The sequence below is a fragment of the Siniperca chuatsi genome, linkage group LG3, assembly GCF_020085105.1.
Source record: "Siniperca chuatsi isolate FFG_IHB_CAS linkage group LG3, ASM2008510v1, whole genome shotgun sequence".
Classification (NCBI taxonomy): Eukaryota; Metazoa; Chordata; class Actinopteri; order Centrarchiformes; family Sinipercidae; genus Siniperca; species Siniperca chuatsi.
The window spans coordinates 3,795,427-3,808,159 of record NC_058044.1 but is presented as its reverse complement, the minus strand read 5'-3'; the positions used below and the strand labels follow the sequence as shown (position 1 = coordinate 3,808,159).

Here is a 12,733-nt window from a genome sequence, read left to right as displayed (position 1 = left end):
TGCATTTTTCTTTCACACTGAACAGAGAATAAAGACAAATACACTTTCTTCATTAACTCCTCCTTGTAAGAATCTGTTCTTTTATCCTGTTCAGTTCAGCTGCCTCATGGGTTACAGGTTAAACGCAGTCCTGTTCCTTCACTGCACCTTCAGACTGTATGACGTCCTGCCTCAGTGCACATAGAGATTAACTGCAGAGAGCAAGGGTACATCTTTTCAAAGCAGGAGAAGGAATTGTGGTTTCTGATGTGCTCTGTGTTACAGTGGCACAGGGTCAGAATGACTGAGGAGAGACTTACACTTCTACTCAGATCTGTGCCTTAAAAGGATCAGCTGTGGACATACGCTGCACCTACAGATACCCATCCAGAATAAATGACCATGAGAATACAGCTGAGTACAAGTTCATGTTCATAACAAACCAACCAGGTGGGAGTTTTACTGGTTCACCTGGAGTCTCTTTGTCTGTCACAGGCAACAATTCCATCTGATGATATGTCAGTTCTCCACATGTTTAACATCTTGGAAGGATGACTGTCAATGTGTATCTATCAGCGTGTGTGGACTGTTTCCTTCTGTTGTGCTCTTCACTGAGTCAGGTCTCCATGTGCAGGTGTTGAGCAGACCATCACTAAAGTACCGTTACTGGGGATCATTTCAGTGTCACAGCAGTTGTGTTCTGCCTGATCGTCCTTCCTACGTCTGGTACAAGAATGGACAGACGGAGGACACAAATCCTTCTTATTCAGACGAGTATTGTCCTTCAGACAGCTTTTTGTGTGCTGCAAAAGGACAAGAGGAATCCCCCTCTCGCTCAGTGTGTGACTTTACTCCACAGTGTTCCTCTAACATAACTCCATCTGGTGGCGCCTTTTAGTTACTGTGCTGTACCATGACTGCATATGTGTACTGTGTGTATGTGAGTGACCTCACTTCCCCTTTCTGTATTAGCATTTCTCATTGAGCTCTACAGGAGCACTGCCCGCTCTGTGTTCCTGCAGTGAAAGATGTAGTTGTACCAGTGCTGTTTTAAAATCCTTGTATCTGTCAGGTGTCTACAATCAAACCTGCAGCAGAGTGACTTCCACTGACAGAAGCATCTGTGCCTCCAAAGACTCATCACTGGACATTTCTTGCACGTACGAGAGTCGCGAAGAAGATGTAGAATCAAAATTCTGTGTGTGCATGTTCGTCCCCCCCCTGCATGAGACAAACAAAACGGGGACCCACTCATAAAACATCACTGTCATTTCCACAAACTATATTTGAAGAAGGGCACGCTAACTCAGGATTACAGAGCGCCGTGCATTTGCATTTAAAAGCTACAAACCACACATTTGAAGACAGCGAGGTGAAGATTCTTAGTAGAGAGAAGAGTTGGTTTGAACGGGGCGTCAAGGAAGCCATTTTTGTGAAGAAAGAGAACCCCTCTTTGAACAGAAATGGTGGTCTGAGATTTAATCTGCCCAAAGTCTATCAGAGTGTATTATCACCTTGGTCACGCCTATCACATGCTAATCAGGCACTTAGCAGTGATGAAGTAGATGCAGCCAGAGAACAATAGGCCTGATTACTGATTACTGGGCCATCTTGAAACTATTAGGTCAGTTTCAGGTGAAACTAGCTATTTACAGATACTCAGGCAGATTCCTTCCTGAGGGCAGGGCTTATGTAACTCAGAGTAGTTTAAATTTCCAGTTCCCGTCCAAATTTTTCACAATTGAGAATGACTTCCGGATGGGAGCCGAAACGTCTTGATTCTGAAAACAGTGTCCAGATGACTACGACTGAAACCTTTTCTACGATAGAACACTCCTGGACGAATGAGGGACTACACCGTCTTATATTTGAAGAAGTTACTTCATCCTTTGCAAAACAACAGTGCGAATAATACAAAAGAATAATGAAGATTAGAATACCAATACTAATCATTTCTTCATTTTAACTTTCAACAGGCATTCGTCTGCTGATGCATATTAATGATGTAAAGAGGAACGAAGCCAGGGCGGCGTTCAACACCTCGATGTCTGTTTAACACAACTGTACTAAACACATAGAGACAAACTGCCTTCAAAGATCACATCCTCCCTTTTTGAGTAGACATGTTTACTGTGACTCACTGACATACAGTGTTTCTCATGTATGTGATCTACCTGCTGATTTAACAGACGCGAGGAGCAGCTATGAGTTTAACAGCAGCAGCGAGTGGATTTGTTGTCTTCCTTCTCTCTGTACAAGGTACTGTACATCTGCATTTATACTGTGAGGCAGTTAGCACACTCCAGAAATTCAGAGGAAGGAGGGTTTTTAGTAAATAAAAAGATTTGATGTGTGATTTTATGCAACGTGGTGCGACCCCTGCAACACCAGACATTCACATCTCTCTTTAAACTGAAGTCTTTACAGGACGACCAACAGAGAGCTGTCTGTTTTCTACACCAGCAGCAGGTTTCTCACCCACAAACACTGACCAAGCTGGGTGTACTGCTGCCTGGAATCAAACTCAAAACAGAGAATTTTGCCTCAGTCGGTACATTTCTTTTTGCAGAAGATGCTAACAATAAAATCAGGGGAGTGTTACAGTGAATTGTATTCCAGATGTGCTTGATGTCACAGATTCACTGCCAGATGCAGCAAATTCAGATTTCTTGGTTTGAGAAGAGCAAATTTAAATTTTGGAAATGAAGTTCACAAAATCTGGATCTGAATTGTGTGTGTTTGTGTCGACGTTTGAAAGAGATACAGTTTACCTTTACCTCATTCCTGAACACAGCTATAATTTCAAATGCCACCTTTAAAACATGGTGGCATTTGACATGTGCATCAGCCAAAGTTAATTTTTTTTAAACATTAGCAGCTGTGACTATTTCTCTCTCTAGAATAAGTCTGTTTGTGTTATCTACATATCACAACAGCTGCCCACGCCTCAGTGTTCTGCATTTCTCTAGTTTCCATTCACACTGCAGCAGCCTGACCACAGGAAGGAAAGCCACCGAGCGAAGCAGACTCTTTTTTCATGTATCACACCCTTCTCATATTTAATCTTCAGCTGTTTTATCCTGTTCATTAAATGCTGTAAAATGAAAATGTTCCTTCACTGCCCCCTCTGTATGATGTCCTGCCTCAGTGCTTTCAGAGATTAACTGCAGAGATCATGTGTACATCTTCGACTGTTCCTTTGCATTATAAATCATGTAAAACTGAATGATTTGTAGATTTCTCCATAGCTCTGTTCACTGGATTAAATCAGAAGTAATTAGAACATGAGTTATAGTATGTACACATTTTTAATACAGACATTAGAAAGTCCCCAACAAAGAAGTAAACATATAAGAAAAACGTGTGATACAACCTGCGTCTTAAGCTCAGTTCTAATTAAGATAACAGTCTGAGTTTTTTTCCCACACTCCCCAAACCAAAACAAGTTGTCTCACACTGAGTTAAAGTGGGACGGCATGAGAGCCAAAGTAGTTCTGGGAAATGCAGCTTCACACACTGAAGCACCTCCACTACAGATGGAAGTCTGTCTCCTGATGTTGTTATGAGTCTGACTGTAGTTTCTGATGTGCTCTGTGTTACAGTGATACAGGGTCAGAATGGCTGGGGAGTGACTTACACCTCTACTCAGATCTGTGCCTTAAAAGGATCAGCTGTGGAAATAAGCTGCAGCTACAGATACCCATCCAGAATAAACAGCCTTGATACTACAGTTGAGAAAACATTCTGGTTTACTAAAATGAATGGAAAAGAACGTGTGGATCTGAGAACAGAGTCAGAGTACGCAGGTCGTGTGCAGTACAGCTGTAATGAGAAGAGCTGCACTCTGAGAATCACAGACCTGAGAGAGAGCGACTCAGCTGAGTACAAGTTCAGGTTCATAACAAACCAACCAGGTGGGAGTTTTACTGGTTCACCTGGAGTCACTTTGTCTGTCACAGGTAACATTTTCATTCATATATTAAATTATTTCCAAATAGGAAACAATAATATAAATGTGTTGTGTGTATGTTGACAGTTTTGTCTAAAATAATATTCCTGTTCCTTCTTCACAAATCCAGATCTGCAGGTGCAGGTGAGCAGATCTCAGTATTCTAATTGGGCAGAGCTGCAGTGTCACAGCAGATGTCATCTACCTGATCGTCCTTCCTACGTCTGGTACAAAAATGGACAGATGATTCAGGCAGAAACATCTTCTTCTTATTCAGTCTCCTTTGGTTCTGCAGACAGCTATTCCTGTGCTGTGAAAGGACTGGAGGACTTCCCCTCTCCTTCAGTGTGTGAGTTTACTCCACAATCTTCCACTGACATAGCACCATCTGGTGGAGCCTTATAACAAAATGTGTTTTTAATATGGAGACCCCCATTGTGACTCCTCACCAACTCTGGTTTAAAAATGGTCAAAACATTGTTTTATCTTTCAGGTGTCGATGGTCAAACCTGCAACAGAGTGACGTACACTGACAGAAGCATCTGTGCCTTCAAAGGCTCATCAGTGGACATTTCTTGCACATACAACAGTTATAACAATAATTCTGATAAATCAACATTGTGGTTCAGTCCTGAACGTAGTCATCAGTGGCAGAATCCTTCACAGCCTGAGGACCTTAGTGAAGACTCCCAGTATGCAGGTCGTGTTCAGGTCCTTGAGACAGAGAGAGGACGCTCCACTCTGAGAATCACTGACCTGAGAGAGAGCGACTCAGCTGAGTATCGCTTCAAATTCAAAACAGGGAGCTTTGAATGGAGGAGTCGTTTACCTGGTACAACTCTGACTGTCACAGGTACTGATGAACACAGACTGATGTAAATACACCAACACAGCACATTTAAAAACACTGAACATGTTGATAATAATCAGTCATCATGGGTTTGTGTGATTACTGTTGTATAAATAAATACAGTTACTAATGCTCGCTTCTACTTCTAGGAATTGTAACTGTTGTGTTGACGTGTATGTACATCGATCATCCATTTTTATAGATCCAGTGATAATAATATTGTTTTCTTGTTCTCATAACCAGCTCTGCAGGTGCAGGTGAGCAGAATAGCAGTCCATCAGAGTTATACCGAGGCAGAGCTGAAGTGTCACAGCAGCTGCAGTCCAGCTGGTCGTCTTTCCTACGTCTGGTTCAAGAACGAAGTGAAAATCACAAGGGAGGAGACATCTTCTTATAAAGGCTTGTTTTATCCCGGAGAAAACATCTCCTGTGCTGTAAAAGGACGTGAGGACTTCCCCTCTCCGTCAGTGTGTGAGTTTACTCCACTGTGTCAGGACAAAAAACATGCATACACACTGACATTACATACAATTACAATTTCAGACGTAACCTCACTGGAGTCTTCTAGATCTTAATGTAGACGCAGCAGTATTATTTATAGAAACAAAGAGCTGAACTGCTGTTGTACCAGTAGAAGAGTCATCGTAAGAAAAGCAATATTCAGATACATTTTGAAATTCTTTCCTATTATGTGATTTTATTTGTGATTTGGGAATATTAGAAGTATAAAATATGTTGTTGCCACATTTAATGTTTTGGTAGTTATAATGTTTCTGTTATTGAGATGCTCCATTACTTCTGTTGAAGATGTCACGGCCAAAATACTAGAGATAATCAAAAAGAATCCAAGAAAAATACATTTTAATCGCCCATGTAACCCTTTCACCACAGGCTCGTGACATGAGGAACACTCCATGTGGAACTCAATAAAGTATTAAACCGCTTTAAACTCCAATACTTGGTAAAATGGTGAAAGAGACATCTCACTGTATAAGAACCTGTCTAGGGTAAACTGTGACTCTCACTCTCTTTAATATCTAATGAGAGGCTAAGGGAATAATCCTGCTTTTAATAACACAATAAAATGTTCCTACAGAAATACATGAATTAACCTCTTCAGTTATACAGCACGTGATGAGAAACAACAGCACAAACACAATATCTCAGTTTCGACTTTGTTTTAACTGAATGCAGAAATCCCAAATATCCAAATACAGAAAAACCCAATATGAGAGCTAACCTAGCTAACTCGCTTCACAGTAAAACACACACTTTATCGGCATTAAGCAGACCCAAACTCACACTCGTATGAGCGAGTTAACCAGCCAACAGCTCACAGTGCAACATAAATTTAAGAAGTAATCAATAAACACTAATTATATGGTCTATGTCTACTCTCACAAGTGTTCAACTGTCTTTTTTCTCCAATTCCCTCTTCCTTCTGGCGTGATTACCCAGAGGTCAACAGGAAATCAAACTCTTCCAGGTCATTCATTCTCTAAAGTAAACAAGAATTATTATTAAGCTTGTTTAGGTTCTGAACAAGCCTTGAAACGCCTTGAAAATATATATATATTAACTGTAAATTACTAAATCAGTGAGTAAAATATGAATAGTTGAATAATAAATCCTGTTACAGATGCACAAAATATTGCAATAAATCTAATGTAGCCTGCATTAACATCAGCTGAATAGGAGTTATGCATCTTTTCAATAATTGGCAATAATCCACAGGTTTAAAGGTGAGAGAAATACAAACAACTGATGTAAATCAGGTTATTACATCTATAATAGTGTATTCTAAAGGTTCAGTGTGTAAGATTTAGGGGGCTCTATTTGCAGAATATGGCAGAAATCGAATATAATATTCATAAGTATGTTTTCATTAGTGTATAATCACATGAAATTAAGAATCATTGTGTTTTCATTACCTTAGAATAAGTCCTTTATATCTACAGAGGGAGCGGGTCCTCTTCCACGGAGTCTGCCACGAGGCGAGCGGTATTCAAATGGTTGAAAACTACAATTTCACCGCTAGATGCCACTAAATCCTGCACACTGACCCTATAAGTAACGCATGTTCATATCTCCTCCAGATGCTCCAAAGACCTCCTCTGTGTCAGCGAGTCCCTCTGGTGAGATAGTGGAGAACAGTTCAGTGACTCTGACCTGCAGCAGTGATGCTAACCCAGCAGCTAAATACACCTGGTACAAGGAGAATGGAAACCTCAAACCTCTCATTAATGAAGCAGAGCTTGTCTTCAGGTCCATCCAGTCCTCTGACTCTGGAGAGTATTACTGCACAGCTGAGAACGAGCTGGGGAGGAGGACATCTGAACACATCTCTATTAATGTGAGATGTGAGTGAAACAGCGTATTTAAAATAATAAACAGCGTAAATCTGTCCAGTCTTTGCAGGAGAAGATTTTACTGATCATGCCGACTGTCTTCAGCTCTGCGTGCTTCACATTCACAGTCTGCTGTAATTCACTGAGCAGCTCCAGGAGATTTTAGGAGTTTCATGCAGTTTTAGGACAAACCATCACACATCCATTTGTCAGACCTCCTTTAAAGACTAAAATGCTGCTACACACAGTTATTCACAGTTTATGATTTAAATATCATATATGCTACTGTAGTAACACACCCTTAACCTAGAATAATCCCTGTTAACACTTCTCAGGCTGTTGTCGCCTCTACAGAGCTAGCTAGCAGGCTGTAATAACCACTAATAGACCTGCGCATGAAACTTTTCCACGTGTTCTTTTTGTGGCCCTTTTCTGTGAAGAAGTGGCCTCCCACAGGAATCACAAAAATGTTCTTCTCACATTGTGGAGAAGAATATGTAAATATTAATTTACATCTGTAAATTTCAATCCAATATTCCCACAAACTGCAGGTTCCAACGAAGGAGAAGAGTAGAGCAGAGTGGCACAATCTGAGAAAATATTGGATTCAAACATTAGCTTAGCTCACAGCTAACATTTGATCTGTCCAGGCAGAAAGCAGACACAAGCTGCTGCTGGGTAATGAGTAAAAGATAAACATTTTGACTTACCTCCTAAGATTTGCGTAGAACACGAACCAAATCACGGAGTAACACAGGAAGTGCTGAGGTCACAAATAGGGCCTCGGAGGGATACGTCCTGATAGTATGTAGGTTTCTGGCCGAGACACAACACTGGCAGTAAACCTACACACAGCTACCAGGACAAAGATACCCACTCAGTCTAACTGAGACTACTGAGACCTCATGTTAGCTGCGGCTGAACTTTAGACAGCATTTTGCACAGAATGAGAACAGTAGATTTAACCCTCATTTCTTACAGTGTAGTCGTGCTAAAACAGGATCGCTGCATGGCCAGTGAACCCCAGTAAGGTCCAGTGCAGTTTCTCTAATAACTGTCTATCTCTATTTCTAGATAAACCAACAATGATAATGAATATCATCAGGTTGACTCTGGTGGTCGTGATGCTGATTCCTCTGCTTCTTTCTTGTCTGTGGTTGAGGTGAAACTATAAAAATTAAGCAGTTAGAATATTTACTTTCATAGTTTGGGCGTTTGATTAAACTTTTTATGTATTTGCTTGTTTTTGGATTCATTTCAGGAAGAAGAAAACTCTGAGCTCCACCTCTGAACCAAATGAACCCATAGAGACTATGGAGGTGAGAGAGATATTGGGCGACAGAACTTACTCCACCAAAGGGTTATACTTTGTTGTCTTATAAAGTCAGAGGAACTCATTTTGTTGTTAATATATGAGGTCATAAAGACAATTTACATATAACTTGATCAGCATCATCTTTGTTAATTGACCCCACCAGTGTTTATTTACCTTCACACATTTTCCAGCCACGTTTACTGCAGATGTCCTTTGAACCAAAGAGCAATTGAAGGTTTTGCTTTAAACATGTCTGAGTGCATTTTAATATAAAATCTTATTGCTTCCAAATTCCGTTAATGAGGCCTTTGACTCTCATCTTGTTTTCTCTCCCCATCAGTTGGAGTCTGGTCCTGATTATACCAACGCCTCAGCCTTTAACAGCCCTGCAGCACAGACAGAAGACACAGAGGAGCAGGAGCACCTGGTGTGAAGGTCAGTCAGGTTTGAGTCTGCTGCATGGAAAAAAACAAACTCAAAAAATAGTCCTAGTTCCCTTTCTGAGATATCTCTCACTAAAACTGTATGTGACTTTCTTCAGATGCAGTCAAACCAGGGGGGACTCACCTGGATGGATACATTTACCTTCAACTCCAAACGTTTTCATTTTCAGCAGCAGGTAGACGTCAGCAGCACAGGCAGTCAGCAGCAGCATATAGCAGAAGATTTGAGTAGAATGTAAGCTTTATTTTACCTGTGCAGGTAAACTACATATGTTCAGGATTTAACTTGGTTTGCAAAATGTTATTTTCAATTTAAATGTAATGAATTGCTTTTACGAAATACTGATTGCCCTATCACATCACACCTGTCGTGGCAGAGAAAGCCAATAAAGTCTGTTCAAAACAGACATGTCGAACTGAAAGCAAAGTATTTCACAGCATGTACAGTCTATACTGAAACACACTGGAATCAAACATGAGCCCAGCTCTGTCACACTGTGTTAGCTGTAACATTTTCAAAGTGTTGCAGTGGCAGATTGAAATATACAGCCAGCTTCCACAACAACTCTGTAGTTTGAACATCATTTCAGTTCCCTGTCACTGCTGCAGAGGGCGATAGTGTGCAGAAAGGTTTGGATTTCAGCTTTAAACAAACTCTTTTTGTGATTGTTATTCACAATAAAGTTTGTATTTCTCAGTAATGAACACAAATCAAATGTAAATCAGTTTGCTCTGACTTTTTTCTCACAAATATTCCAGTTCTCAGATATTAGTAGAGATCAGGATAATTTCTTTGGTTAAAACAATTTATATAGTTCTTGTGCACTGCAGCCTAAAAGCAGGTTCAGATATACGTCAGTCTGAGAATTTTCTACTCTGAGGAGCTTTATAAATACAGGCCCTGTCCCGTCATACCGATATGTCTTTCATAGAGACTGAAAGATTTCTTTCTATCCTGAGTCTCCACAGTATAATGAAAAATGTGTTGCTTTGGTAGAAACACAAGGTGGATGATCACAGAGGTCCTGCTGGCAGTAGCCAAAGCAACACGATCTGATCCGTGATCAGCAACATTAGAGGAAGAAGTCTGTTCAACTGTTAAAGTATTTGCGTTTTGACAGCAGTTTAGTGACAATCATCTGTCATTTTGTGAGATTTACTGTGCAGTTTTCAAGAAGTGCATGGCAATAAGATAAGACAGAACTGTATTTATCCCGAGGGAAATTGAGATCTCTCTATATATGTAGCCAGTAAGGATCACTCTTTGTGAGTTGCATGTACAGTGGTGTCAAAAAGTGTTTGCCCCCTTCCTGATTTCTTTTGTTTTTGCATGTTTGTCACACTTAAATGTTTCATCAAACAAATTTAAATATTAGTCAAAGCTAAACACAAAATGCAGTTTTTAAATGAAGTTTAAGGGAAAACAAAATCCAAACCTACATGGCCCTGTGTGAAATAGTGATTGCCCCCTAAACTGTCGTATGTAGTGCAGTGTAGTGGTACGTGGACCCAAAAGCAAATGAAAACGAAGTGGTATCAGGGTGAACGGCCCAGGGGCTGGACAGTTGCCGAGCTGATCTCCTGAGGTCTGTGATGAAGATTGACACCATCTGGAGGCCTGGCGGAATGCCGGTGGCACAGGAGGAAGGTCACAGGAGGCCTGCGGCGAAGGCGGAGCCCTTCTGCAGGCCGGCGAACCAGATCAGGGCCTGGCAACAGGACAGCAGGATAGGGAGCCGGCGATGGAGAGACTGGTAGAGGAGCTGGCAGAACTAGTGAGGTCTGGGAACCCGGAGCCTGCCACTCCGGCAGACGAGGAGGATACTGCTGCGACCCAGCAGATTGTTCTGCGCTGTGCTGTTGTCCAACCGGGGCAAGAGGCGACTGCGATCCAGCAGAGGCATGGAGTGCTGGCAGCTAGGCTGCTGGTCCACGGTGCAGGCGAGCAACTGTGTGAGCCATGCTTCCTCCTGGAGCGTTTCACGGAAGGCGCTGAGAAAGCAACAGACTGAGGTGCCTCCTGGCTTGCAGGGTGAGATGCTGACTGGAGACTAGCACGTAGGAGTTAAGTATGTAGGGATGTGAATTGGGGGCCAGGAGGCCAGGGTGCAGTCCGATGGCTGCGAGGACCACCGAGACCCAAGTGGGTGCCTAGGTATGGGTTCGGGCTGGGACTGGTTGAGGAGTAGCAGGCTGGGGTGTCTGGGTCTGAAGGAAGTCCGTGAGCCACCCAGGGATGGCCTCCCTCAGCCCAGGTGATGTCGAGAATCTGGCTTCGACCCGACCTTTGATTGCCTCTCTGCGGGACTTGTCACGTATTCCCTCCCAAATGTCCCTTAGGCATACCAGATCACGGACCATCTGGTCCGCTTCCTCTCTCTCCGCTTCCAACTCTGCTGGGTCCATGATTGGTTGAATCATTCTGTCGTATGTAGTGCTGTGTAGTGGTATGTGGACCCAAAAGCAGATGAACAGGAAGCGGTATCAGGGTGAAGGAGCCGGGTGACTACAGTGTTTATTGGGTGGTGGTATGCAGGCAAGTACAGGCAGACCGGTAACGAACAGACAAAAGGCAGATAGGTTACCGGCTGGCAGTGGTGGAAGCAGGGGAGCGAGTCCAAGGTGGCAAACAGTTCACAAGGGAGCAGGCAAAATACAAAAACTCCAGGATCCAACCAAGGTCCACGGGAGACAAATAATCCAACACTAACTCACGGTAAGAATGCTGGGGAACTGGGCACAGGAACAAGGTACAACAAAAGGAGCACCAAATGTGACACTCACAAAGGTCCAGAACACTCAGCAGGAACAACACCATGTGTACAACGATGATCCAACACTGAACAAAGAAAGAGACCCGGACTAAAAACCCTAGGGGATATGAGACAACGAGACACAGATGCAAACAATCAAGGAATGACCAACAATCAAAACTAGAGGGAAAACAAATACAGGAAGTAAAAACCACGAGAAACACCAGGTAAGGAACACACTACAAAATAAAACAGGAAGTGACAACACCTAAACTACCACATAAACCTAATAACTGGTTGTGCCACCCTTAGCAGCAACAACTGCAATCAAGCGTTTAACTTGCAATGAGTCTTTTACAGCGCTGTGGAGGAATTTTGGCCCACTCATCTTTGCAGAATTGTTGTAATTCAGCCACATTGGAGGGTTTTCGAGCATGAACTGCCTTTTTAAGGTCATGCCACAGCATCTCAATAGGATTCAGGTCAGGACTTTGACTAGGCCACTCCAAACTCTTCATTTTGTTCTTCTTCAGCCATTCAGAGGTGGACTTGCTGGTGTGTTTTGGATCATTGTCCTGCTGCAGAACCCAAGTTCGCTTCAGCTTGAGGTCACGAACAGATGGCCGGACATTCTCCTTCAGGAGTTTTTAGTAGACAGCAGAATTCAAGGTTCCAAAGTCAGTACTTTGTTAGTTCCAAGTACTGTTTGTATATGTATGAGAAGTGACATATAGCCACGCATGTACAATATCAAATCTCAAGTACAGATAGGTGTATGTAGTTAATTTGAAATGTTCAATGAATATGTCCATTATATGACACATTAGGTCCCATAATCTCATTTTCTGTATATATTTGTACTACGTGTTTTTTTGCTCACGTGACAAAAGTCCAGAGCTGAATTTACATTTAAATTGAAACTCACCTGTTCAAAGTGGCCTTCTAACTATAATCATCATTGTACTGTGCACCTCCCTTATATCCTTACAGTGTCACTCTTTTATCCCCCATCCTGCACGTCTCTGCCCACTTCATGTCTCCTGTTTCGTTTGGTCTATGTTGGTGTTTTGCCATCTTTCGCTGTTTTTATCTGTAT

General features: G+C 42.1%; 1 protein-coding gene and 1 long non-coding RNA gene across 4 annotated transcripts in view; one reads left to right on the top strand and one right to left on the bottom strand.

The window, feature by feature from the left end:
• Positions 1–12,733, top strand: part of LOC122873607 (B-cell receptor CD22-like) — a 37,524-nt gene that overhangs the window by 835 nt on the left and 23,956 nt on the right. For 2 of the 3 annotated variants that reach the window (XM_044190536.1, XM_044190537.1), the window contains exons 1-6: positions 1,733–2,238; positions 3,582–3,938; positions 4,053–4,277; positions 4,422–4,781; positions 5,022–5,249; positions 6,875–7,138. In XM_044190536.1, the coding sequence (XP_044046471.1) occupies positions 2,184–2,238; positions 3,582–3,938; positions 4,053–4,277; positions 4,422–4,781; positions 5,022–5,249; positions 6,875–7,138 (1,489 nt within the window). In that variant the 5' untranslated portion in view covers positions 1,733–2,183. Of the gene's footprint in view, positions 1–1,732; positions 2,239–3,581; positions 3,939–4,052; positions 4,278–4,421; positions 4,782–5,021; positions 5,250–6,874; positions 7,139–12,733 lie in introns of those variants that run through there. The other variant, XM_044190535.1, reaches the window with a different exon arrangement.
• Positions 4,990–8,194, bottom strand: LOC122873608. Its single transcript, XR_006377479.1, has 4 exons — positions 7,837–8,194; positions 7,013–7,123; positions 6,710–6,910; positions 4,990–5,124 (listed from the first exon to the last, which is right to left on the bottom strand). It is a non-coding gene; the product is annotated as an uncharacterized LOC122873608 (long non-coding RNA).